Here is a 26,672-nt window from a genome sequence, read left to right as displayed (position 1 = left end):
TAAGTCTCTGCCTTTCAAATAAATTTTAAAAACAAAGATACAAAACACTGAGGACTTAGCAAAACAGCACTACCTCTGAGGGAGGACACTCTGTTTCTGTGTCTCACCTACGCACCTGTGATGCTGCCTGGATGGCCTGTGCCCGGCCATTCCTTTGGAAAAGAGGGAGGAAACAGTGGCACTGAGGAAGTCCTAACGTCAAAGGCCAAAGAGGAGGACTGACACTGGCACGGTGGGTTAAGACACAGCTTGCGATGCCAGTATCCCGTGTCAGAGTGCTGCTCCTCACCCTATCCAGCTTCCTGCTAACGCGCCTCTGGAAGCAATGCAAGGTGGCCCAAGTGCTTGGGCCCCTGCAGCCACATGGGAGACCCAGACGAGTTCCAGGCTCCTGGCTTCGGACTGGCCCAATCCCAGCCACTGAGGCCACCGGGGAGCGAACCAGTGGAAGGAAGCTCTCTCTCTAATTCTGCTTTTCAAATAAATAAATACATAATCAATCTTAAAAAAAAGAAAGAAATGAAAAATGCCAAACTCTTACATGCAAGGGACACTCAACCAGTGACAACTCTGGTCCAAACCACACAGTGCATTCCTGAGACTGCTGAGGGTAGACTGAAGTGTTCTCATCAAGGTAGTGCACCTGCTAATTAGTGCCACTGACTGCTCCACAAGGGACACCTCTCAAAACATCACATTGTACACAATAAACACAAAATTTTTATTTGTCAATTCAAAGAATAGGAAGACAAATAAAAACCCTGCTGGGAGACAGAGCACCTAACGAGAACATGAGACACCACGTCAGAGACTGTGTGCTCGTGGGATCGGAGTCCTTGTCCAGGCAGGCTGGATCGAGGGACACCAAGACAAAGCAGCCACCCTGGCTACAGCCTCAGGGAGGATGCCTTACAGGACAGCGAGGCTCATGTCCACCCCCCGCCCCCTCAGCCTGGCCCCGGAAGGACGAGTCAGCCCACCCGTACCACTGCAGGAGAGGGTGGGCCAGCGGGTCCAGCTTGTCCATCTGCTTCTTGATCTCCAGATACGAGCCCTGCAATACAAGGGCCCCAAGATGACGTCCTGGGCGAGTGGGAGGCGCCTGCCTTCTGCAGTCTGACGCTCAGGGCCCAGGGCAAGGCAGGCACCAAAGACCAACGGGGAAAGAGGAGTTCGGGTTCCTAGCCCTCAGGCTGCCCCAGTCTGGTCAGGAAGTCTCCTAAGTGACTAAACGTGAAAACGAAGATGCTGACAAGACTACACACAGGTGGGCGTCGGCGCCTTATGCAATTTTCACAGCCCTGAAAGCATACCACAGATCAGCACAACCAGAGTCCCAGAGAGACCGGGCTGAGGGGCCGTGGTCAACCTCTGCAGGAAGCAAGGCGTGCTGTGCGCTGACCGTGCACTACTATGCAGCCACCTGTCACCCTGAGTACAAACCAATGTCTGATCATGCAGGGATCATGCAGGAGAGCTGGGGAAGGCAGGGGAGGCACAGCCTTGGGTCAAAGGGTGATCCCTGCTCCATGTGGCTGCCCCACCCCTAGAAAGACAGGAGACGCATGCCCTGGGTCTAGTTCCTTATCTCCAAGCTCCCTCTTCACCCTAACAACCTCACTTCTCTAATTCCCTAAGAATAACGGGAAAACATTAAATACAAACAACTGTGAAGGAATTAACAGCAAAGGTAAGGGCTGAGGCAGGCAGGAGTGAAGGGAGGAATGGGCGGGTGTTGCAGCATAGGCAGTTAAGCTGCTCCAAGGGACGCTGCATCCCGTACTGGGGTGCCACTTGGAACCCTAGATACTCTGCTTCTAATCCAGCTTCCTGGTAATGCTCCTAGGAGCCAGCAGGTGATGGATCAAGTGCTTGGGCCACCGTCACCCACATGGGAGACCTGGGTGGTGTTCTGGGCTCCTGGCTCTGGCCTGGCCCAGCTCTGGTTCTTGTGGGCACTTGCGGGGGTGGAAGACTGATCTCCTCCCTCTGCCTTTCAAGTAGATGAAAATAAAGAAAAATCAATAAAGAGGAGCACCTGCTAACAAACAGAACAAGAATTGGGAAGGGTCAAGAGGAACACGAAGGAAAGTCCAGGGGCTCGAAGCAGGTTCTCTAAATCTCCCTATTCACATGAGTTACAAGCAAACAGGTCAACAGGGCAGGGGACAGACGGGCAGAGTACCTGCGTCATCTCCCGGATGGACATCACGCTGTCCAGAGCTTTCTGAAGTCGCTCGTAATTCTTCTTCTGCGAGGAATCAGTGGGAAGAGAACAAACAGATGAAGGAAAGTGGGGGTGAGTAAGACGTGCAGAAAAGCGGGCCAGACATGCAGAAGTCTACATCCACGCAGACAGGGCAGCAGGCCACACAGGACAGTTCTCTCTGACCAGGGAAGAGCAAGTGGCGTAACTTCCTTGAAAATTAGCGCCCTGTTTGCAAATGAAAACAGTAATTCCTCCTCCCTCCCAGCATGAGCTTGTGAACAGCCCAGTGCAGTGCCGGACCAGCGCTGACAGCAAAGGGAAGCACCACGCGAGGAGCTTGTGAAGGGTTATTCTTTGCATCGTCTGGACAGGACACAGGATGCCCAATCATGTGGTCAGGCGTTATTTCTGGTGTGTCCGTCAGTGTGTACTGTCTGGGTCAGTCCTGGAATCAGGATCCTCAGTGCAAAAGGCAGGGCGCGCTCTCCATCACCTGAACACTGCCCTGAACCAAGAGGCTGACCCCACTGCTCGTGTGCCCTCCTGGTCCCCAGCAACCTCTAGGCACAGGAAGGAATGCCTCACAAGCCCACCTCTCTCTGGGAAACTTAAGCACATTACTTTACACACACGGTCTCTCGTTCTTTCAACAATCCCTGTTTGCAGATGAGGAAATCGAAGCTGACAAAGGTGAGCTGAGTTGCCTAATGCCAGTCAACCCAGCAGCAGCAGGACCTCAGACGCATTCCAGGTTATGCACGCCAGCAAAACGGCCCATGGTCCTCATTATCTCTCACCATTTTTATTCCTTGGCCCTTTCTTCCCAAGCAACTATACCTTGGGGTTAAAGGCCAGAGTCTTGGGATCAGTGGGGTCCACCACAGAGGGGTAAGGCTCAAAGATGATGCTCTTCCTGGGGGACTCCAAAGCTGCCCTGCACATAGCCACCAGCAGGTCCACCACCTGTGGGGAGCAGACGGGGGAGAGCAGCACATGACCATTCTCAGATCTGGCAGTCACGCAGCGTCCGGCGCTTCGCCCTGCTGTTCTTTTTAAAGGGAAATGCCTGTGGCCTTTTATTAGAAAACACAAGATTATAAAAATTCAAGAAACACCTAATGATTGAAGATCACTCCTGCCCCCAAATAAACCCTCCTCACTGGTGAGTGCTAAGTCTGCTGTCTTTGCCATGGAGACAGCTCTTCTCTCACATGGGCAATCTTACTACACACGCTGCTGTGTTCGTCACAAACCTCCTACCTGTAAACAATGAGCGCCTAGTCTTTTCAGGGCAACCTGACTGAAGAGGTCTATTTTTGTTTTCCAAACAATACTATGGCCAGCAAGCTTACACAGAAAGTGACTGTACAGGCTGAACTCTGACGAGTGGCATCGCTGGGCCCCTGCCCTTCTTGAGCCCAATCCACAGCCAGTGCACCCTCTTTCGTACCTCTGCTCCTGTGGCCACCTCCTCTGCAGCTCCAGACATGACGCCCAGCGTGTAGAAGGAGAAGACACACAGCTCCCGAGTACAGACAGCTGGCTAAACGGACACATTAGACAGACAGAGGGTGGGCGTGTGGGCTGCGCAGTAAGCAGGGGTGGGGAGACAGGGCCAATCCTGACCTTGCACAACTGCAGAACAGAAGATGAACTAGGAGATTACCTGGAACCCCCTCTCCCAGGAGAACACCATCCCAAAGCCAAGCCTCACTGCTACATGTGGGAGCTGACTCTGCCTCTGCACAGACGCCTCTGAGGCTTCCTGTGCAGTCAGACGAGTTCCACACTGCTCGTGCTGCTCCTCCACACTGAGCAGACAGGCCTTGGAGCTGGATGGCAGTGTCCTATCCAGTCACCTTGGCCAGTGTTTAATCCCTATGCTTAAATGCTGCATGGGGACTAAATCCTCAAAAATATCCTCCTATCTTTGTCTCTCCACAGAGACCTGCCAAGATCTGTTGTTTCCTAGAAAAACCACTTGCAGGCTCTCGGGCAGCATGGGCAGACCCAGGAAGGCGGCCACAGAGCAGGGCGTGCACCTTGAGCATGGAGCCGTTCTGGAAGACGTGCTGCTCGTCGCACACCACGCAGTACTCGTTCAGCGTTGGGATCCTCTGCTCCGCGTACTTCATGATCTGCCAGAGAACACAGCCCGCATCTCTGGCAAGTGCACGCACAGACCCAGGAAGGAACGGAAAATCCTTCTCCAGCTGCTCTCTCCTGCCCTGTCTACTCTCGGACCCTGCATTAAGAGTGATGGCCGGACTGCAGAGGTGGTGTAGTGCAGTCAAAGACCAGGCTGGTGCATGAGTCAGAAGAGCTGGGTTAGCATCCTACCTCTACTACTTGGCATCAGATACCAGATGCTTCAAAAGGTACAAGGAAAATGAAATTAAGAGTTCATTTTGGAACAGACTTTTAAAATGCATGCACACAGTCTTCAAAAAGCTCAGAGGGGTGGGAGTTGTGGCACAGCAGGTTAAGCCACTAGTTGGGATGTCACAGTCCCCTATCAGAGTATCAGTTCAAGCCCTGGCACCTCTACTTCTGATCCAGCTTTATGCTAATGCAACCTGGGAGGCAGCAGAAGATGGCTTAAGCGCTTGGATCCTTGTCACCCATCCGGAAGACAAGGATGGATTCCTGGCTCATGGCTTTGGCCTGGCCCAAGTCTGACTGTTGTAGGCATTTGGGGAGTGAACCAGCAGATGGAAGCTTGCTCTCTTTCACTCTTTCAAGTAGATGAAAATGAATTTAAAAAAAGCTCACAGAAAATATATATTATAAAAAACTAGATCTCAAATGTTTTGTGCCACAATAAGTTTTTTTTTTTTTTTTTTTTTAGTGATTCATTCATTCATTTGAGGCAGAGTTACAGAAAGAGAAGGAGAGACAGAGAACTTCCATCCCCTGGTTCACCCTCCAAATGGCCCCAATGGCCAGAGATGGGCTGATCCAAAGCCAGGAGCTTCTTCCAGGTCTCCCATGTGAATACAGGGGCCCAAGCACTTGGGCCATCCTCCATTGCCTTCCCAGGCCATCAGCAGAGCGCCAGATCAGAAGTGGAGCAGCCAGGACACAAACCAGTGCCCACATGGGATGTTAGCTCTGCAGGCGGAGGCTTAACCTACTACGCCACAGCATCAGCCCCACAAAATAAACTTCTTCTAATTTCATTTTTCCAATCACAGTTTTTTTACAGCTTTTTAATTAATTTATTTAAAAAGCTAAGTGACAGAGAGAAAGATCTTTCATTGATTGGTTCACTCCCCAAATGGCCCCAACAGGCCAGGCTGGGTCAGACCAAAACCAGGAGCCCTGAAACTTCATCTGGGTCTCCCATGTGAGTGGCAGCAGCCCAAGCACTTGGACCACCTTCTGCTGCTTTCCCAGGCACATTAGCAGGGAGCTGGATTGAAGTGGAGCAGCCAAGACTTAAACCGGTCCTCATATGAGATGTGCTTAATGTCTGTGCCACAGTGCAGGCCATGGCACTTGGGTCTGGAAACACAGACAAGAAGGGTCACTGAGGGACAGCTATTTGGTACAGCAGCTGTGATGCCACTCAGAACGCCCACATCTCATGTTCCAGCCCCTCTCCACTTTCGATCCAGCTTCCTGCTGACGCACACCCTGGCCCTAGGAGGCAGCAGGAGATGGCCCAAGTTCCTGGATCCTTGCCACCCTCCTGGGACACTCAGAATGAGCCCCAGGCTCTTGCCTTTGGCGTGGCCTGGCAGTGACCATTGCGGTAATTTGAGGAGTAAACAGCGGATGCGAGATGTCTGTCTCTCTGCCTTTCCAATAAATAAAATAAATCTTTAAGAAAAAAACTGAGAAGCTGGGAGACAGATGTTAGGGGATCTGGTGGGTGGGACCGAGTGAAGAGCTGATTACCTGCACGAGAAATCCGTACTCCAGCGTGGGAATGTTCTTGCAGTGACCACTGACCTGGTGAGAGTGCAAGGACAATCTGTGAAGCTCCTCCGAGGCCGGGGCCCGGCCCCCTAGACAGACCTCACTCACGCTGAGCCCCCAGGGTTCTCCTGAAGCAGCTTGCCCTGCGCAGATCAGGCTAAGTGACTGCAAAGCTTGAGACCTTTCCACACTTGTGCCATCCTGAAAGGTGCTCACCTGTCCTTAGCCCTCTTCAAAGTAGAGGGGCTGGGTTGTGACCACCCAGTCCTAAGCCATCCTAATAAAGACACACGTGCCTTCTCCAGGTGATGCCAACCTCCAGACTCCGCTTCCCGGCCAGCTACAGAGATGCTCGCCAGACAGTCTAGACGTAAGTCTGCAGCCACAAAAACTGTCCCATCCTACCACAGGTGGTGTGTGCCCAGGTCTGATTTCTCACGCCTGGACAACTACACTGAGGCTGTCCAACCCCTCCCCATTTTCAGCAGCTAAACTCTCACATTTCCACTCCCACCCCCATGCCCAAGTCAAACCCTCCCCAGCCCATGTACCAAAGGAGAGGTCCGCGCTGGGGGAGGGAGGCCCACGTGCTGGGGGCACAGGAGACCTGCCTGGGGGCTGGGAGGGTAGCCAAACACCTCCACTTTGGGGTTCTTCATGGTGCAGGAGATGGAGCGGTTCATGAGGCGCCCAACCCGAAGCTCTGGCACACCCAGCTTGCCCTTCAGCATGGAGTCCTGTATGATAGGGAAGCTGGGAGACCTGAGGGGGACAGGAAGGACCGAGATGCTAGGAGGCCTCTGGAGAAAGGTGAGGCCCAGGCCCAAAGTTCCAAGTCAAAGACAAATGCACTCCTCCAAATCTTAAACACTGTCTAAACAGGGAGATCACATGTGTGAAATGATTGCGTGTTCTTCAGCTGGGGACACGGAGGGCAGGCAGGGCCTGGGTCACCATGGCAGGCAGAGATGGGCTGATGGCTTGGAGAAGGTGCCAGTTTCATGTACTCTGTGGGCGTGTCGGTGAGATCAAGTGCTGTCTGACTGCCAAAGACGGCTTGTGGGGACCTATAAACCAGAGCTTATGCCTGCCTTTGGGAAGATTAGAAGACCTTGGGGAGGAGGGGAAGATACAGACTTGGGGTCAAAGAGCAGAACCATAACTACTTCTGGAACCTATGTAATAAACCAATGCGCCCTGTGTACAAGCCACGGAGCTGGTGCGTGTTCTCAACTCTGCTTCCTGCAGGTGGCAGCAAGGACGGGAGCCAACAAAGGCTGGGAAGACCAACCTACTTTTCCCCAGACGCAACACGCTGGGCAGTGAGTGCCAGGCAAAGAAGGACGTGTGGCCACTGGGTCAGGAATGGGGGGTTAGGGACCCAAGGGGGACAGTGCCGTGTGAGTGGTGTTACCAAAGAGAATCTAGTGTGAGGACAGAAAAGATTAGGGAGCACTTACTTGGGGATGGGTGAGAAGATGCTGAGGCCAGCTCGGAACTTCTTGATGGTGCCACTCGCCTTGAACCAACTGTGCCTCTTCTCCTGCTGGGTCTTCAAAAAATCGTTGCTCAGATGCTTCCATTGCTGGGATGTGAACATGCCCAGGATCCTGAGGGACCAAGGAGAACAGGCTCAGGCAAGAGCAGGCAGAGGAGGAGCAACCACGGAGGGGGCAACTCACGTAAAATCAGACCTAGGGACTACAAGGCTAGTTGGGCAGGAGGGCTGTGTGAAGACCCCCTGGACAGGACCTCAGGGCAGGGGAACACCTTGCAGCCCTCTGCCCTACGAACAGTGAAGATGAGGACTACGGTACTAACACTGCCAGGCAAAAAATTCATCCCCAAATTCATGGTCTTGCCCCTACCAGATCTGATGGTCCCTCCTGTGTGCTGACCAGGCCTGTCTGGCACTGCTCCAGGCTGTGACTCCACACCCGCACGTCCTTCAAGCTCCTCTCTTCCCACCTGACTGAGGAAGCCAACAGGGAGCAGCTCCCCGCAAAACCTAGGTCCATTTCCAGCCTTCTCTCCACCTCTCCCTTCTCTGGGGACAAGGCTCCTATTAAAGAGCAGTTTCCAGCCGGCGCCGCGGCTCACTAGGCTAATCCTCCACCTTGAGGCGCCGGCACACCGGGTTCTAGTCCCGGTCAGGGCACCGGATTCTGTCCCGGTTGCCCCTCTTCCAGGTCAGCTCTCTGCTGTGGCCAGGGAGTGCAGTGGAGGATGGCCCAAGTCCTTGGGCCCTGCACCCCATGGGAGACCAGGAGAAGCACCTGGCTCCTGCCATCGGATCAGCGCAGTGCACCGGTCGCAGCGCGCCAACCGCGGCGGCCATTGGAGGGTGAACCAACGGCAAAGGAAGACCTTTCTCTCTGTCTCTCTCTCTTTCTCACTGTCCACTCTGCCTGTCAAAAATTTTAAAAAAAAAAAAAAAAAAAAAAAAAAGAGCAGTTTCCTTGTGCTCTAGGCTCAGCCCTTTCTTGCCTCTTTAGGGACTTGGAGCTATCAGTAATCCCCCTTTCCTGTCAGTCCTTTCCAAAATTCTACACACAATTTCAACTTCCTGCACCTTGGTGTAGCTACCTTCCCCATTCCCCCTCTACCTCGCCCAAGCCTCTCATGGCACACCTACTGCTTCCACCTGTGGCTCACCACTCATTCCTCAACTTTCTGGACTCTGGCTTCCACCTGGATAGCAAACCCAACAGAAACTGCCAGGCCTCCTCTTCCTGTCTCCCCTGGCCTCTGGCCCTCCTCGCTGGGGACCCTCCCTGTCTAAGCCTCACTATTTCTCTTCTTTTGCTTACATTCTAGCCTCCTGGATTCGGGGGTGGGAGGTGTGGTGGGTGATGGTGGTGATACAAAGGGCCTTCTGTCCTCAACCCTATTTCTTCTTCACTCTCTCACGCTCTCCTATTTGCTGGTTGCAATTCCCAGCCACCACTGATGCAAGTCTTCAACCTGAACCTCTCCTGAGAGTACCCAGACAACAGACATTCAGAGTGTGCACTCGCATATCCTGCTACTTTAAACAACACGTCTAAAATGGAGCCAATTACCCTCATTCCACAAACCCACCCATCTTCCATGCCTATTTAAACTGGTGGCATCACAATCTACCCAGACATCCAGGCTGGAAACATAGTAATTATTGTCCACTATTCCTTTTTTTTTTTTTTTTTTGACAGGCAGAGTGGACAGTGAGAGAGAGAGACAGAGAGAAAGGTCTTCCTTTTGCCGTTGGTTCACCCTCCAATGGCCGCCGCGGTAGCGCGCTGCGGCCGGCGCACCGCGCTGATCCGATGGCAGGAGCCAGGTGTTTATCCTGGTCTCCCATGGGGTGCAGGGCCCAAGGGCTTGGGCCATCCTCCACTGCACTCCCTGGCCACAGCAGAGAGCTGGCCTGGAAGAGGGGCAACCGGGACAGGATCGGTGCCCCGACCGGGACTAGAACCCGGTGTGCCGGCGCCGCTAGGCGGAGGATTAGCCTATTGAGCCGCGGCGCCGGCCGTATTGTCCACTATTCCTAATGGCTGGACTCAATAACCCCAAACAAGACTGTAAGTATCACTGATTCTATACCTCACAAATCTAACTCACCTCTCACCTCCATTCACAACTCACACTTCAGTCTGGACCCTTATCACCTCATGCCTAGGCTACGAGCTCTGGTCTTTTGACTCATCCCCTCCTACCCAATTTGTACAAATGGTTTTTCCAAACCCAAATCTGGGACAGACACTGTGGTGCAGCTGGAGCAGGCATCACGGTGCAGCAGGCTAAGCCACTGCTCGGGGTACCCACATCCAACATCAGAGTGCCAGTTCAAGTCTCGGCACCTCCGATTCCAATCCAGCTTCTTGCTAGAGCACACCCTGGGAGGTAGCAGATGATGGCTCAAGTTCTTGGGCTCCTCCCTCTCTCGCGGGAAACCCATGCGGAGTTCCTGGCTTCTGCTGTCAGCCTGGCCCAGCCCTGTCTGTCACAGGCATTTGGGGGAGTGAACCAGCAGATGGAAGCTCTCTGCCTCTCTTCCACTCTTGTTCTGCCTTTCAAGTAGATCAAAAAAAGTATATTATTTTAAAAAATTAAACTAAATTTCACCATATCTTTTCTTTGCTTAAAATGCTTCAATCGTTCCAAGCCAAAGATCTTCTCTGGCTGAGCCTCTCCCTGCTTCTCTGGCTTTGGTTCTGACCACTCTTGCCCACATTTTCTTTTTAAAGTTTTGTTTATTTATTTGAGAGGTAGATTTACAGACAATGTGAGGAAGACAGAGAGAAGGGTCTTCCATCTGCTGGTTCACTCCCCAAATGGTTGCAATGGCCAGAGCTGAGCTAATCCGAAGCCAGGAGCTTTTTCTGAGTCTCCCACATAGGTGCAGGAGCCCAAGGACTTGGGCCAACCTCTACTGCTTTCCCAGGCCATAGCAGAGAGCTGGATCAGAAAAGGAGCAGCTGGCACTAAACCGGAGTCCACATGAGATGCCGGCACCACAGGAAGACAATTAACTTACTGTGCCACAGCACTGGTCCCTGCCCACATTTATAAGCAAGTTTGGCTACCTGGAGCTCCTACACACGCCCTCTGTCAGCGAGGCTCCTGAGGCCGAGTCTGTCTACACACTCATCTGCCCCTGGACGCCATGAATCACCTCGCTCTCACTCTTCCCCTCACAGTCCTCCACCTGCTGTGCAGCCCAGCACTCCTTCCTCCGTGTTCTTCCCAAACCTCACAGACAACTGCACTGTAACACACATCCACTGGGCTCCATCTGCAGCTGCACTGGGGCAGAGAACGCGCGTTCACTTTTTACTTTGTACACCAAACCCGGAGCATAGCGCCCACACATTCAATCACTTGCCGCTGTTGGGGCTCAGCGAGCCCCACTCTGAGGAAACATGAATCGCCTGACTCTGCCTCCCCTTCCCCCCAGGAAGGCTCAAGGTCTGACTCCCAAGCCCTACAGTCTCCCCTCCATAAGGCAGTAAACTGCAGTCCTCACATTTATTTTAGCTTTTCCTGGGCGTGGCTCAGAGACATTTGTGGGAGAAAACCTTCCACCCACAGTTCTGCCTGTCTGTCCACACACATCTGTCCTCCCTCATCCATCCGTGCCACAAACAACCAGAGCTCTTACTTTTTCAACTGAAGACCCAGCCCAAACCCTTCCTTATTCGATGGCTGGAAAACCTCAATCGATGGCTCTGCAAAGAGAAGAGAAAGTTCCAAGTACATGCACACCTCTGTCTTCCCGAGTCCCATGCCGCGGTTCAGTGGAACAGCTGCCTTAGATCCGAAAACTGGCTGTGAGGCACTCCTCACAGTGAGAGGTGGAGGAGGGGGATGGCCGAGGCAAGGCCGATTCCAAAAGCTGTCTGCCAACTGCAAACTCTCTCAGCAGGAAGCTGAGGGCAGAGAGAGGACTAAATGGTGTCTGGGGACAGAGAAAACAACTTCACGAGAGAGGAAGGCATTCAGCAGGTGGAGGTAACTGCACACAGACGCCACAGACAGGAGACTCAACAGCCCCTAGCAATGGCCAGCAGAGTGAGTCCAAAGACCCTGTTCCAACTTCTCCTCTAGCTAACTTAGGATTTTGGATTAGATCACACTCAGAGAGCACCACTTGTCTTCACCTGGTCCATCGAGGTACTGGGAAAGGGAGAATCGCAGCCTCAACACGATGGGTTCTGTCCGGAGGACCTTCCAGGCCGTGGAGACTTCCTCCTAGAAGAACAAAGGAAGTAGTCCCAGTTTACAACAGAGAGGAACGGACTTGAAGCTTCCCCAGATGACACACGGGTGACACTTCACGCCACTATGATGGTCTAGGACAGACAGATGGAGGGTATGTGCTCCAAACACAGCACCCGGGGACAAGACTCCTGGCCTGCATCTCCAACCCACTGGTCCAATGAGACATGCTGCCAAGGGCCCCAGCAGCACTTACATCGAGGAAGCTGATGTTGATGTGCAGGTCAATGTCCACGTCATCGATAGTTCCATATTCTCTACAGAGATAGAGGGGCCATGGTGAGATTCGTTAAGGGAGAAAGAAACGATCAGAGACTGAGACGGAGGCAGAGGCAGAGCTCAGCCCCGGGACACGGGACAGGGAAGGGTGGAAGGCAGCTCTGTATCTAGGGTCTTAGCTACAGCTTCAAGCAACTTACCCAAGAGCAGGCCCTTCTCTAGGCCAGGAGGCCCTCTTACCTCTGGTGCGTGAGGACAAAAGCCCTGCATCTAATTTTGTCCCCTCCCTGTGTGGCTTAGCTGAGAGCATTCTTTCTCAAAAGCTCCTTGTCCGACTTCCCCCTCTCCTGAATTCTTCCTCACAAGCAGTCTAACCCTGCCAACAGCCCCTGAACCTGCTAGACCACTACCTTATAGCCCACCCACCCCAGGTCTATGAAGACCCCAACCTGTGAGGGAGGGGGTGCTCTCCACCTTCTCCGGAAGTGAGTCCCTCTCCCAGTTTTGAATACACCTGTGCTGGCTGTGAGTTTGTGGTCTGCCTCTTCTTTATCTTGTTTTGCCTCTTGGTTTTTGGTCTTATGTTGTTACAACCTCAATGTGAAATTATCGGCCTACAGAAGTCTAGGATAGGAAAGGACTTCTAAGAAAGTGGCCTCAATTTCCTCCTTGCTCCTGTCTGCCAAGCTGAAGTACTGCAGCCAAATTCTATCATTGAGTTCCTAACTTCCCCTTCTAGGACACCCAGGAAACACGCAGAGCGCAGTGGGCTGTCACCTGATGGACACAGAGTTCTCACTGTAGAGCTCCTTCACGGCTTCAATGTCTGCATCCAGCTGCGGGTGTCGGTACAGGTCGGCTGCACAGCTCCCCTGGGATGGCAGAATTGGTAGAGAAAAAAGAGAGGAGATGAAGATTAAAAGAATGGGAAGAGACAAACCAGAACAGGAGAAATGGGAAAGCAGCAATACGGGGAGGTGAGAGCCACTTCCAGGAAGGGTTCTGTGTGGGGGAGCCCTGGTGAGGAGTCCATCACAGACAAGCCTCCCTCCCACTACCTGAGCAGACCACGGGTGGCCTTGGCGTGGCCATTCTCCCGCTCCAGGGTCCTGATGAGGACGCTCAGGGACACATCCTATGAGAACTCGCATCACGTGCTAACTCAGACTGGGCCTCCACTGGGGCACTTCCACTCAGGCTTGAGCCCCACAGAGTGACGCTGTTACATGATCCCTCACCAAGCAATCCTTGGAGAGGTGGCCCCAATAAACAAAATGACCCCTACTGGCGAGTGAGGAGGAGCCACAAGACCATGACTCTAATCAAGAACACAAGGTCAGCTTCCATGTAGAGAGGACGAGATTCACTCTGGGCCAGGCCTTAGCTGACAGCACCGCTCTGACCACACCAAGGCTCCATCTCGTCTCGGCTATGCTCTAGAACCGCCCAGACAGCAGCACACACAGCCTCACCTGAACTCCATAGAGAAACTCTTCTGACTCATTGTCGCCCTCCGAGTCGTCATCATTCCAGAACTGGCCTTTGATGTCCTAGTGATGAGAGTTAAGGACACAGTCTGTCAGGTACCTGTCATCCCCCAAGATGGGGTGGGGTTAAACAAGCTCCCACAAAGAACGGGAAAAGATTCCTTGGCATAGACTGACGAGGCCTTACTCCCAGCAGACCCTTTCACTGCCACCTTGGGCGTTTCAATCTCCTCCTGAACCCGCCCAGGCCCATGGGCAGAACTGCGGACTCCTTAGCCTTCCTGTGGAGCCAGCAGGGAGGGATGCCAGTGACTTCCCTGTCCAGGGTCATTCTAAGCACCTCTGGGCTCTGGTACACGCTGGCCTCTGCTAGGACCATCACCTACGAAGGCTTCCACATACACCTAACTTCTCTTGTCTCACAACTCTTCCCCTTCTTTCAAGAAAACCCATGAGCCCAGGGCCCACCCCTGAAGCAATACTATTTCCATGCCTCTTCTTCCTTTAACTTCAAATGGCCACAGTACCTCTCAAAGGGTAGAAGATAAAATGCCAGGAAAAAACTTGGTTCTCACCATTGGGTCAGTGGGTCACACACACTCCCAGGTCAGTGCTCGGCGGCACCCCTCCATGCCACCAATTGAAGCCAGGCCAACAAGATGGGCATTTAGGAAGCCACAGAGCGGGATGAGGCGTGATGTTAGGGGCAACTGGAGATCTGGAGATGGCGGGCTATGTGGCTGAGTGGTAACAATTCACTGTCCTGTGGAGAGTAGACAACATCTGGTTTCTTCATAGCTGGGTGATGTCCACACAGGCTCTCACAGTGATGCACACACTTTTACTGCAGTCACACACATCACAGCTGGGTGGTGTCCACACAGGCTCTCACAGTGATGCACACACTTTTACTACAGTCACACACATCACAGCTGGGTGGTGTCCACACAGGCTCTCACAGTGATGCACACACTTTTACTGCAGTCACACACATCACAGCTGGGTGGTGTCCACACAGGCACACACAATGATGCACACACTTTTACTGCAGTCACACACATCACAGCTGGATGGTGTCCACACAGGCACTCATAGTGATGCACACACTTTCACTGCAGTCACACACATCACAGCTGGGTGGTGTCACACAGGCACTCACAGTGATGCACACACTTTTACTGCAGTCACACACATCACAGCTGGGTGGTGTCACACAGGTACTAACAATGATGAATTCACTTTTACTACACAGTACACACATCACAGCTGGGTGGTGCCCGCACAGTCACTCACAATGATACACACACTTTTACTACAGTCACACACATCACAGCTGGGTGGTGTCCACACAGGCTCTCACAGTGATGCACACACTTTTACTACAGTCACACATATCACAGCTGGGTGGTGTCCACACAGGCACTCATAGTGATGCACACACTTTTACTACAGTCACACACATCACAGCTGGGTGGTGTCACACAGGCACACACAATGAGGCACACACTTTTACTACAGTCACACACATCACAGCTGGGTGGTGTCCACACAGGCACTCATAGTGATGCACACACTTTTACTGCAGTCACACACATCACAGCTGGGTGGTGTCACACAGGCACTCATAGTGATGCACACACTTCTACTGCAGTCACACACATCACAGCTGGGTGGTGTCACACAGGCACTAACAATGATGAATTCACTTTTACTACAGTCACACACATCACAGCTGGGTGGTGTCCACACAGGCACTCATAGTGATGCACACCCTTTTACTGCAGTCACACACATCACAGCTGGGTGGTGTCCACACAGGCACTCATAGTGATGCACACACTTTTACTACAGTCACACACATCTCATCTGGGTGGTGTCCACACAGTCACTCACAATGATGCACACACTTTTACTGCAGTCACACACATCACAGCTGGGTGGTGTCACACAGGCACACACATGATGCACATACTTTTATTACACAGTCACACACATCTCATCTGGGTGGTGTCCACACAGGCACTCACAGTGATGCACACAGTTTACTACACAGTGACACACATCACAGCTGAGTGGTGTCCACACAGGTTCTCATAGTGGTGCACTCATTTTTACTACACAGTCACACACATCACAGCTGAGTGGTGTCCACACAGGTTCTCATAGTGGTGCACTCATTTTTACTACACAGTCACACACATCACAGCTGAGTGGTGTTCACACAGGCATTCATAGTAATGCACACACTTTCACTACAGTCACACACATCACAGCTGGGTGATATCCACACAGGTTCTTATAGTGGTGCACTCATTTTTACTACACAGTCACACACATCACAGCTGAGTGGTGTCCACACAGGCACTCACAATGATAGATTCACTTTACTACACAGTCACACACATCACAGCTGGGTGGTGTCCACACAGACACTCACAGTGATGCACACACTTTTACTACACAGTCACACACATCACAGCTGGGTGGTGTCCACACAGGCACACACAATGATGCACACACTTTTACTACACAGTCACACACATCTCATCTGGGTGGTGTCCACACAGGCACACACAATGATGCACACACTTTTACTACACAGTCACACACATCACAGCTGGGTGGTGTCCACACAGGTTCTCATAGTGGTGCACTCATTTTTACTACACACACACATCACAGCTGAGTGATGTCCACACAGGCATTCATAGCGATGCACACACTTTCACTACAGTCACACACATCACAGCTGGGTGATGTCCACACAGGTTCTCATAGTGGTGCCCTCATTTTTACTACACAGTCACACACATCTCATCTGGGTGGTGTCCACACAGGCTCTCACAGTGATACACACACTTTTACTACACAGTCACACACATCACAGCTGGGTGGTGTCCACACAGGCACACACAATGATGCACACACTTTTACTACACAGTCACACACATCACAGCTGAGTGGTGTCCACACAGTCACTCATAGTGATGCACATACTTTTATTACACAGTCACATACATCACAGCTGGGTGGTGTCCACACAGGCACTCACAATGATGGTTTCACTTTACTACAGTCACACACATCACAGCTGGGTGATGTCCACACAGGCACACACAATGATGCACACACTTTTACTACACAGTCACACACATCACAGCTGGGTGATGTCCACATAGGCTCTCATAGTGATGCACTTTTAGTACAGTCGCACACATCGTAGCTGGGTGATGTATACACAGGCTCTCATAGTGATGCACACACTTTTACTACAGTCACACACATCACAGCTGGGTGGTGTCCACACAGGCACACACAGTGATGCACACATTTTTACTACACAATCACATACATCATAGCTGGGTTATGTCCACACAGGCACAATGATGGTTTCACTTTTACTACACAGTCACACACATCACAGCTGGGTGGTGTTCACACAGACTCACATAGTGATAGATATACTTTTACTACACAGTCACACACATCATAGCTGTGTTGTGTCCACACAGGCACTCACAATATTGGATTCACTTATCTACACAGTCACACACATCACAGCTGGTTGGCATATATCCAGGCACACAAAGTGATGCATATGCTTTACTATAGTCAAACACCTTGTAGCAAGGTAGTGTACACACAGGCACTCACCATGACGCATACACTTTTACTACACTCCACATTTCATAGCTGGGTGGGTGTCACTCACATGGATGCAAACTCTTTTACTACAGTTACTCACATCATATCTGGGTGATATACACATAGACACAATGATGCACACACTTTTACTATAGTTACACATCACTGCTGGGTGGTATACACACAGGCACTCACAACGATGCACACACTTTTACTACACAGTCACACATTTCATAGCTGGGTGGGTGGCACTCACAAGGATGCAAACACTTCTACTACAGAGTTACAAACACCACAGCTGTGCTATGTACACACAGGCACAATGTTGAATATACTTTACAATACAGTTACATAGTTGCTGGGTGGGATATACACAGGCACACACAATTTTGGGTTCACTTTTCTACACAGCTATATGGACGCTGGTATGTAAAGAGACATACTTGCATGCACTATATTACACCTATACATGCAGTTCGTCAAAGTCAATGAACCACGACAGCACATCACAAGTGTAAGATACTGCCACTTCATTCCAACTCGATGGCTGGGATTAAACAAGCCCCAGATCTAGTTCATAACTGTGGAACAATCATGCAGCCAAACACAATGATCTGCTACTCAGTTCATTCTGGAACATTCTTCACAGTAGCAACCTCAACCACAGTTAAGAACTAAAATTCTTTCTGGCCTTTTTACTCGTTATTTCTCTATATTGAGCCGTTATCTGTTTTTAACATGAATATTACTGGAAGCCATTATGTGACAATCATGGCTGACTTCAGTCCCTGACAAACTCAGTGTCCTCTAGTAGACATGGTCTGAATTGTCATGACCAGTGATGCCCTGGAGTCATCCTGGAATCTCTCCCTCCAATAAATGCTCAGAAAAACACCAACCCCTGGTCCTTTCAGCTTCTCTGTTTGCTTCTAATCTTGGGGCCCCCACATCTATACTGGCAATTTTTCGCCCCACTGTAGCTTCCACAGGCAGCAGGGTGGGCTGCATCAAACTATGAGGGCCTTCAAGGCAGGGGCTGGCAAAGCTCCCAGAGAGCAAGCTTGCAAGTCTTCTGCTGCTCTCCAGATCAGCAGGTCACAAGTGTGGCTGCTTCCCTCCAACACCTGGGCAGATTTCCTCACACACACCAGCAAACAACCCCATCCTGGGACCCGTGGGCTCAACTTCATGGAGATGGAGCCTAAGATTTCAATTAGCCAGAAGCTCTCCAGCTAACTCTACCGTAAAGCCAAAATTAACAACCAGAGCCCCAGCCTTCCTGGCTCTGCACAACAGTCCAGCCTAACCCAGTCCAAGCTCAGATGGAAGAGCTCACGGTCTCTAACACAGTCCTAGTGACCTTAGCTTTCTAGATCAGTGGTTCTCAAAGTTAGAGGACTTCCACTTGACAGCAAAAGCAGGGTACAGCTGAGGTTCCAAGCACCTGAGACTCGCTTTAAAACACTACACTGGCTCCCCCTCCACCCAAAAAGGGGGGGGGGGCAGATTAAATAGGGCAAAATGTTGCTACCAAAGGAGTGGAGTGACATGTAAATGAGGGTTTCCTCATACTCCTTGTGTTTGTAATTGGGACAAACTCACAACAAAAAGTTAAAAAAAAAACAAAACAGAAACAAAAACAAAAAAACAGAAGCTACTCTTGCAGGGGCTCTTCCTAGAAAGTATTACCAGGGGGACCACCAGTGGCTCCATGCCTTAAACACACCACGCACACTCTGCCGGAACTCCGGCCTGCCGCTGCCCCTTCCCGGGTGAGAACACTCTCCCGCAGCTCAGCCACACCCCGCGCACCCACGCTAGCTCCTCCTCCCGCCCGCCTCGACTGCTCCCACAGGGGCCGCCACATTCCCACTCACGGTTCACCTTCCGGCACAACGGAGGCTCCGTGGTGGCAGGACTCTGACACTGCACGGTCTCTAGCCTCGGCCCCTTGGCTGGATACCAAAGGTTGCACACCAGTGCCTACATGCTGTCACACAGAACCAGGCCAGGCTGGTTTGTCAACGCAGACTTCATTCACCTCCGAGCGCTGAGAAACAGCACATGCAGATCTCGGGGGGCGGGCTTGGGAGACAAACACGCGGGTGCTGATCCGGTCGGCCGACCACGGAAGAGTGAAGAGGGAGGCACGAATGTTCGCCGCGTGGCTTGGGGCCAGCTAGGCCGGGAGTTCCAGCAATGTCAAGGTCTCTGACTCCGCAGAGGTCAACGAACACTTAGCATCTGTCCAAGGGCTGTTGTTGCTTGGTCCCTGCTGCCATCGCAAGGAGAGAAAAGCGAGTTCAGAGGGAGGTTTTCCTGCCCCGGAAGAGACAGTTGAGATCACCGGTTGTTTCAAACGCGATGGTCCTGGGGAAAGGGGCCTGCCTTCCCTACTCTCAGCGCACTTTCCCGACGGGGGTGGGGACCTCTTCTCCGCCAAGGGCCATCGGGATACTTACAACGTCATGCACTGGTCATGCAAAATTATCAGTTTCAACGTTAGCCTGCTATAGATTTACTGAACGTCAAGTGCCGTGTGCAGCTGCCTTGGCAGGGCCACACCACATGATCTCCTGAGCCATACACACGGCCCGGGCTGCACATCCCCACGCTGGCCAGCACCGGGGAAAGGCGGGCAAATTCAGAGAATCACAGAAAATTTAAAGAAAAAGCCAGAGAGAGGGCTGGACGGAAGCGCTCACGTTGTGTGTGTTAGACCGGGCCTAGGGAGGTTGGAACCGAGGGACACTTGGCAGGTCCTGGCTCCGTCACCTCCCGGGGACTAACTTTGGGGGGAGCTGTCAGTGAACTAAGAAGCAAAGACCTAGGTGGTTGCTCCCGATGAGGCAAAGAGGGCCGGAGCGCCCAGAGCCGCTGGCATGAGGCTCAGCGTCACGCGGGACGCTTGATGAGTTTCCCCGGGGAGGGGGGAAAGAAAAAAAAAAGACCGAATGCAAATAAGCCTGGAGTCCGGATCGCCAAGGTCTTGCCCTCGGCCCACGGCCGCTCCTCGGTGGGACACCTGACGTGCCAAGCAGCCCGCGAGCTCCACATCACCCTGAGGGTGGCTCCCGGGCGCGCGGTCCTGGGCCAAGGACGCGGCCCCCGGCCCGAGCTCGGAGCCGCTGAGGCAAAGGGCGGGCCCGAGGCCGCGGGCGGAGCAGCCACGGCCCCACCCCGGGACCCCTCCGGAGACCCCGCTGACACCGACACCTGCCTCCCAGGGAGGCGGCGGCGGACGCGCCCGCCAGGGCCCCGCGCAGCCGCCCGCCCCGGCCCGGGCAGAGCGGCCCGCACCCCTCCCGCGGCCCGGCCGCCCCGCCCCGCCCCGTCCCCGCGGCGGCCGCCCCACAGGCCAGCCTCGCGAGTACTCACGGCGACCCCGGGCCGCGCGCGGCCGCCGCCGAGGGGACGAGCGGCCCGGGACGCCCCGCGGGGGCGGAGCGGCAGGCCGAGGGGCGGGGGCCGGCCGGGCGGGCGAGGGCGCGCACCCCACGCCTGGCGCTCCGTCACGGGCGCGCTGCGCCACTCTGCGCACGCGCGCGCGGCCGCCCCGTGGCCACGTGGGCGGCTCCGGACCAATCCGCGTGCGGCCTATGCCCGGGCACGCCTCTGCCCGCGACCCCAGCCCTGGCGCGCCTGCGCGGTGGTGGTTGGCTAGGAGGGGCGCGGAGCTTGGGGTGACGCCTGCGCCGTGGGTCGAGAAAGAAGAGGGGCTCTGGGCTGGGGGTGGGCCGCGGGGAGGCGCTCCGGGAGAGAGAGTATTAGCACTTGGCGCCCCGTGTGGCGGGGAGGAGTGAGAGGGGCGACGACGCGTCCGTGGAGTCCTACCCAGGCCCTGCGGACCCCAGGGGAGTCAGACACATCAGGGCCTTCTCCCCCGCCCCGCCACGCCCTTTGAATTTTATTATTTATTCGAAGAGAGAAACAGATCTCCTGTCCGCTGGTTCACTCTCCAAACCCTTAATAGCTGGAGCTGGGCCACGCCAAAGCCAGGAGCCAGGAGCTCCCGGCAGCTCGCCCACGTGGATGGCAGGGACCCAGGCACTTGAGCCGCCACCTGCTGCCCCCCGGAGTGCACGCGGGCGTGGAGCTGCCACGTGGGAAGCCGGACGCCTGCTCCTCCGGGTCTTGTAGTCCTTGCACTCATCTGATTTGCTCCTCTAGTTGCTGCCTGTATGGGGACAGCACCTTGGTCTTCAGCTCAGACAGTCGGTTCAGAGCTTACTCATCTTTTTCAGCCTTAACACTTCCGAATCCTAACTTTCCCCTTTTTGGAGACAATGGTCCCTATCTCACTGGTGTGGTGCGGATAAAATGACATCTTTCTTTTCCTTTGCAAATTCTGATGAACAAAAGCAAACTGAGTGAGCCTGTGACTGACCGAAGTGTTGTTCAAACAGATGCCTGCTTGTGAGTTCCAGGAACTGGCCGTGAGAAAGCGGCTGCAGTTGCAGTCATCTGCCCCCCCCCCACCACCACCAGCCTGACCGAGATTTGAAGGTATTGGGACAGATAAGCAGGGGCTCTGGGCTTCTGTTCTCTAGGCTCTGCTGATAAATAAAACCCTGGGCACTTTGCCTCTTTCAAATCCCAGCCAAAATCATGTTTTGCGGCTTCTCAGCTGTACAGACTGTCCCTGCTATGTCTACCTCTTGGTAACTTAAGCCGTCCAGCAAGCTTCCCAGGGAACTCTGTTGTCAGGCCCAAGCTGCCCTCAGCGCCTGGCTCAGCAGCCCGGCTTCCTTTACAAGCCCCAAATTGTCCTCACCGGCAGGGCTTAGTTCTTGAGACTTGTTGTCCTTATCTGTTGATAGACTAAACTTCCTCTTTCCTTTATCTTCAAACTTTGAGTTATGACTAAGCACTGGCGGCAGGGACCAAGCTTTCAGTAACTACACTAGCAGCTTGAACCCTGTGAAATTGTCATTTTCGTAGGATATAAACAAATAGCTGCACTTTCATACGCTTCAAACTGACGCACATAAAGTAGCCACCAAAGCCCCTGGCAGTGGGAAGTACAGGCAGTCCAGATGTTTGGGATTGGCAGCGGTACAGAAGTGCCACACGTTGAGTAGAAACCATACTTTGAATTTTGATCTTTCCCTGGCTAGTGTCACGCAGCTCCCGGTCGGCCACACAGTCGCGAAGGCCGACAACCAGCCATCTACAGTGCACTGTGTTGATAAACAGGGTGTTCGGTACCGTGTTTGGAGGCACGGTATTTTCAGCTTATGAGGGGCCGTTGGGACAGAACCTCGCTGTGAGTGGAGGAGCATCTGTGTGCTGTGTGGAAGCTGTAACGCACTCGCTGTGGTTACTAACCCGAGACTCGGCCAGAGCGGGTTCACTGTTCCCAGCCTTCCCGTTCCCACGTGGCCCTGCTGGCCTTCAGCACTGACAGAAAACCTTCCCTTAGAGCGGCTCTCCGCCCGCCTCCTTTTTTTCAGCTGGGCATGGCCCACACAAGGAAGGAGCTGCCTCTGAGTGACACGAGCACATGTCACGTCTGTCCCTCCTGGGCTGGCTCGTTGAGTGTGTGTGTTCACATTTGCACATCGGCAGCCTCTTGCTTCTGACCCCTTCTTGCTTAGGTGCCCGGCTCTGTTCCCCTTGCTGCATGGCCAGGGCCATGAGGCAGCCTGAGCGTGGGTCTGCTAAACTCACCACCTACAAGAACCGAAAAAGTGAGGCTGCAGGCTGTCCCAGGGTGTGGGAGTTCAGAGGAGCTGGACTGCTCCCTAAAACGGCTCGTGGCCAGCGCCGCGGCTCACTAGGCTAATCCTCCGCCTTGCGGCGCCGGCACACCGGGTTCTAGTCCCAATTGGGGCACCGGATTCTGTCCCGGTTGCCCCTCTTCCAGGCCAGCCCTCTGCTGTGGCCAGGGAGTGCAGTGGAGGATGGCCCAAGTGCTTGGGCCCTGCACCCCATGGGAGACCAGGAGAAGCACCTGGCTCCTGCCATTGGATCAGCGCGGTGTGCCGGCCGCAGCGCACCAACCGCGGCGGCCATTGGAGGGTGAACCAACGGCAAAAAGGAAGATCTTTCTCTCTGTCTCTCTCTCTACTGTCCACTCTGCCTGTCAAAAAAATAAAATAAAATAAAAATAAAAAAATAAGAAAAAAATAAAATGGCTCGCCACCTGGGGCCCATCACAGCCCTGGGAGCGAGCACACGCAACAGCATTCTGGATAAGCAGAGGGAGTGCATCCCAGAGAACGAAGGCTGGACTCACTGTTCCCTAACTTTCCAGGATTCCTCCTCCTCCCAGCCACTCCCACTGCCTGCACATCACCTGCCTCACGGGCCCTCATGTCTTCCTGGCCTCCCTGTTTTTCCTGTCCAGCCCAGATCCTCAGGTCAGTCAGTTTAATCCCGTTTTGGTTAACGTGTTCTCCTGCTCTTTAAAGATAATGCTCCTGGGGGCTGGCTCTGCGGCATAGCAAGTTAAGCTGCCACTGGCAGTGCCAGCATCCCATGTGGGTGCCAGAGTGGGTGATTCCTTGACCCTGGTTTAGGATGGGAGTGGAGAGGGTGACTTAGCTGGAATGGTCCAGAAGTATGAATTTTTTTAAAAGATTTATTTTATTTATTGAAAGCTAGAGTTACAGAGAGAGAGAGAGAGCGCACTTCCATCTGCTGGTTCACTCCCCAAATGGCGGCAATGCCTGGGCTGGTCCAGGCTGAAGCCAGGAGTCCAAAACTCCATCTGAGTCTCCCGTGTGGGTGCAGGGGCCCAAGCACTTGGGTCATCTTCTGCTGCTTTCCCAGGTGCATTAGCCGAGAGCTAGATTGGAAGTGGAGCAAACCGGCACCCATATGCAATGCCGGCATCACAGGCAGTGGCCTTACCCGCTGCACCACAGCGCTGTCCCCCTTCGTGGCATGTTTAACAGACTCCTTCTTCCTCATTTGTATTCACTGCTTGAATATAACATCGGCACAGGGCACACACACTTCTCGTGTCTCTTCCAGTGGCCTTGATTATTTGGGATTGCCCAGCATCTGAATCTTCTCCCTGGGTTACAAATACCCAGAGGCCACCTTCCACGATAAATGGCAATAGGCTGGGTCTTTGCTCCCTCAGCTTGCTGGCAGGTAGGACAGAGTCCCCAGAAATGTCGATTGCGGAACAAGTGATTCCGAGAGATCCTTGCAGACCCTGGAGCATTCATCCTGTTGGCGCTGGGTACAGCAGGGCCAGCTTCATCCTGCGCCCAGGGCTCTCGCTGTGTGTGTGCTGGTGGGTGCTGTGGGTACAGGAGTGAGTAGTGGTGGGTACTGAGTGGGCACTGCTGTGGCCCTGACCAGTAGGGTCAGCTCAGGTGTGGCTTTGGGATGCTCAGGGCATCACTCTCTTGCCCTCAGTGCTCCGTGATGCTAAGAGGATGTGAGATGGAAGGTGCCGGCTCCCCTCTCCCTGCCGCCTGGAGAAGTGTGTGTGATACATGAGGACAGAGCAAGGCAGAGCCTGAGAAACAGAGGGAGAGATGCTGACGGCCACTGTGTGAGGCCCCGAAGTGCACCCCCCTGCCCCGGGCTCAGTGTCACTACTCCCCTCTCAGTGCTGGCTTGTGTGGAGCCCTTCCCTCCCCCTGCACGTGCCCCAGGCCTGGTGCAGAACTGGAGTGGAGGGAGCGCCCAGCGGGCCCCAGAATGTGGAGACGGTGGAACTGTAGGAAACGGGGGCCGCAGGGACCTGATTAACCTTGGCCAGGAAGTTGGGAATTCCTGTCCCATGACAGCTGGCGAAAGGATCGCCTGTTTTATCCCAAGTCAGCTATGCGCCCATCAAAGCTGGAGCTCTCAGGGGCACCCTGGAGGACACCTCCGGCTTCTCAGTAAGGCCTGCAGGTCAGCCTCCCTCTCTGCTGGCAGGATCAGAACCAGACCCAGCCTTGTCTAGAGCTGCCTTTGCCAGCAATCCAGGCTGCCGTGGGTCAGGGAATCCTGCATCTTGTGGGTGTTAAAAACCAAATCTGAGGTGGCATTTGGCCTAGCAGTTAGGAGGCCCACGGCCCATGTCACAATATCTGAGTCCAATGCCCGGCCCCTGCTGCAGATCCAGCTTCTTGCTAATGCGGGTTCTAGGAGGCAGTGGGTGATGGCTCAACCTGCTATGCCACAATGCCGGCCCCTAAATCTTCAATGTGCCGGAAGAAGGAGGTACCCAGTGTGTCTTTTTTTTTTTTTTTTTTTTTTTTCAGAGTCTCAGCTGCTCTGCTTCGGATCCAGCTCCCTGCTAATGGTCTGGGAAAGCAGTGGAAGATGGCCCAAGTGCTTGGGCCCCTGCACCCATGTGGGAGACCGGGATGGAGTTTCAGAATCCTGGCTTCAGCCTGGACCAGTCCTGGCCATTACAGTCACTGGAGGAGTAAATCAGTGGATGGAAGATTCCCCCCCACACACACACACCTCTGTTGGAGCAGCCCCTCCCACCATGCCTGTGGTGGCAATGCCCCAGAGCAGGTCGTGGGAGCTGACTGTCCCACCAACCATGCAGGGCAAGGACCCAGCTAAGGGCAGAGGGTGAGCTCTCGGAGGGGTGCATCTTGGCCAACAGAAAACCACAGATAGAGGGGAACACGTGGGTGGGCTCCCTGGGTGGGCTCCCTCCCACACCTCCTCCATGGACTGCTCCAAGATGTGGCGTCTCCTTGTGAACACCAGGCGCTTAGCAAGCAAGGCGATGGAGCTCCGGGGAAGCAGTGCCTGACTCAGGGAGGCATCGTCTTTGCTGCCTCCGTCACCTCTCCCTCCGGCTCCGGGGTTCCCCCTCCAACAAGAGCCGGCATCTTCCCCCATGCTCAGAGAAGGCTGCCTTCAGGAGCGCCTGGCTTCAGGCTCAGCCCCCGTCCTGACACTGATTCCCAATGGGTAGAAAACGGGCTTAGGGACAGATGACTATTTTTTTCTCTCATTCCAATGCACAGAATTCAACCCAGACTACTGCTTCCCAGTGACTGGGCTTGGCCATTTATGGACACCCCCCCCCCCACCTGCGTCTTCTGCTGAGCACCCACGACCTCGCTCAGCAGCCTGTTTGCTTTCTGGATGTCTGGGCTCTCGGGCAGCTGGAGCGTGGGAGGGCAGCGCCTGCAAGTTCAAAGTCCCCCACAGAGTCAGCCAAAGGCTTCCGCCAGCCCAGGCTGCTGCAGGGTAGCAGCTGCTGCACTAGCTGTGTCCAAAGCCGGGACCAGAGAGAGAAAGAGTGGCCCTCTGCTTGTGCCTGGCCACCTCTTTGCAGAGCGCTGTTAGCAGGTTGCAGCCTGGAAGGTCAGCTGCATGGTCAGCCTTGGCTGTGAGCTCCCAGAGCCTTCCTGGGTTTTTCTCCAGAAGAGCACAGAGCTATGTAACTATGTAGCACAGAGCTATGTAACCGTGCACATCTTCTGGCGGTGGGGGAGGCCAGAGGCCAGGGCCAGCCC

At 53.8% G+C, this 26,672-nt stretch overlaps 1 protein-coding gene across 9 annotated transcripts in view; it reads right to left on the bottom strand.

The window, feature by feature from the left end:
- The window catches only part of PARP6 (poly(ADP-ribose) polymerase family member 6), a 31,532-nt gene extending 10,827 nt beyond the window's left edge, over positions 1-20,705 (bottom strand). The window contains exons 1-16 of one of the 9 annotated variants that reach the window (XM_062206507.1): positions 20,620-20,705; positions 19,283-19,513; positions 14,172-14,359; positions 13,582-13,659; positions 12,887-12,981; positions 12,087-12,147; positions 11,773-11,863; positions 11,274-11,340; positions 7,591-7,740; positions 6,682-6,892; positions 6,110-6,163; positions 4,252-4,347; positions 3,660-3,752; positions 3,047-3,172; positions 2,186-2,251; positions 987-1,054 (exon numbers count right to left, since the gene is read on the bottom strand). In XM_062206507.1, the coding sequence (XP_062062491.1) occupies positions 987-1,054; positions 2,186-2,251; positions 3,047-3,172; positions 3,660-3,752; positions 4,252-4,347; positions 6,110-6,163; positions 6,682-6,892; positions 7,591-7,740; positions 11,274-11,340; positions 11,773-11,863; positions 12,087-12,147; positions 12,887-12,981; positions 13,582-13,659; positions 14,172-14,174 (1,259 nt within the window). In that variant the 5' untranslated portion in view covers positions 14,175-14,359; positions 19,283-19,513; positions 20,620-20,705. Of the gene's footprint in view, positions 1-986; positions 1,055-2,185; positions 2,252-3,046; positions 3,173-3,659; positions 3,753-4,251; positions 4,348-6,109; positions 6,164-6,681; positions 6,893-7,590; positions 7,741-11,273; positions 11,341-11,772; positions 11,864-12,086; positions 12,148-12,886; positions 12,982-13,581; positions 13,660-14,171; positions 14,360-19,125; positions 19,263-19,282; positions 20,376-20,619 lie in introns of those variants that run through there. The other 8 variants (XM_062206506.1, XM_062206508.1, XR_009867335.1 and 5 more) reach the window with 8 other exon arrangements.
- Between the last annotated feature and the right edge of the window lie 5,967 nt (positions 20,706-26,672).

Source organism: Lepus europaeus, chromosome 11, assembly GCF_033115175.1.
Source record: "Lepus europaeus isolate LE1 chromosome 11, mLepTim1.pri, whole genome shotgun sequence".
In the NCBI taxonomy this organism is placed as follows: Eukaryota; Metazoa; Chordata; class Mammalia; order Lagomorpha; family Leporidae; genus Lepus; species Lepus europaeus.
Note: the sequence above shows the minus strand (reverse complement) of the source record. Positions and strands in the feature narration are given on the sequence as shown.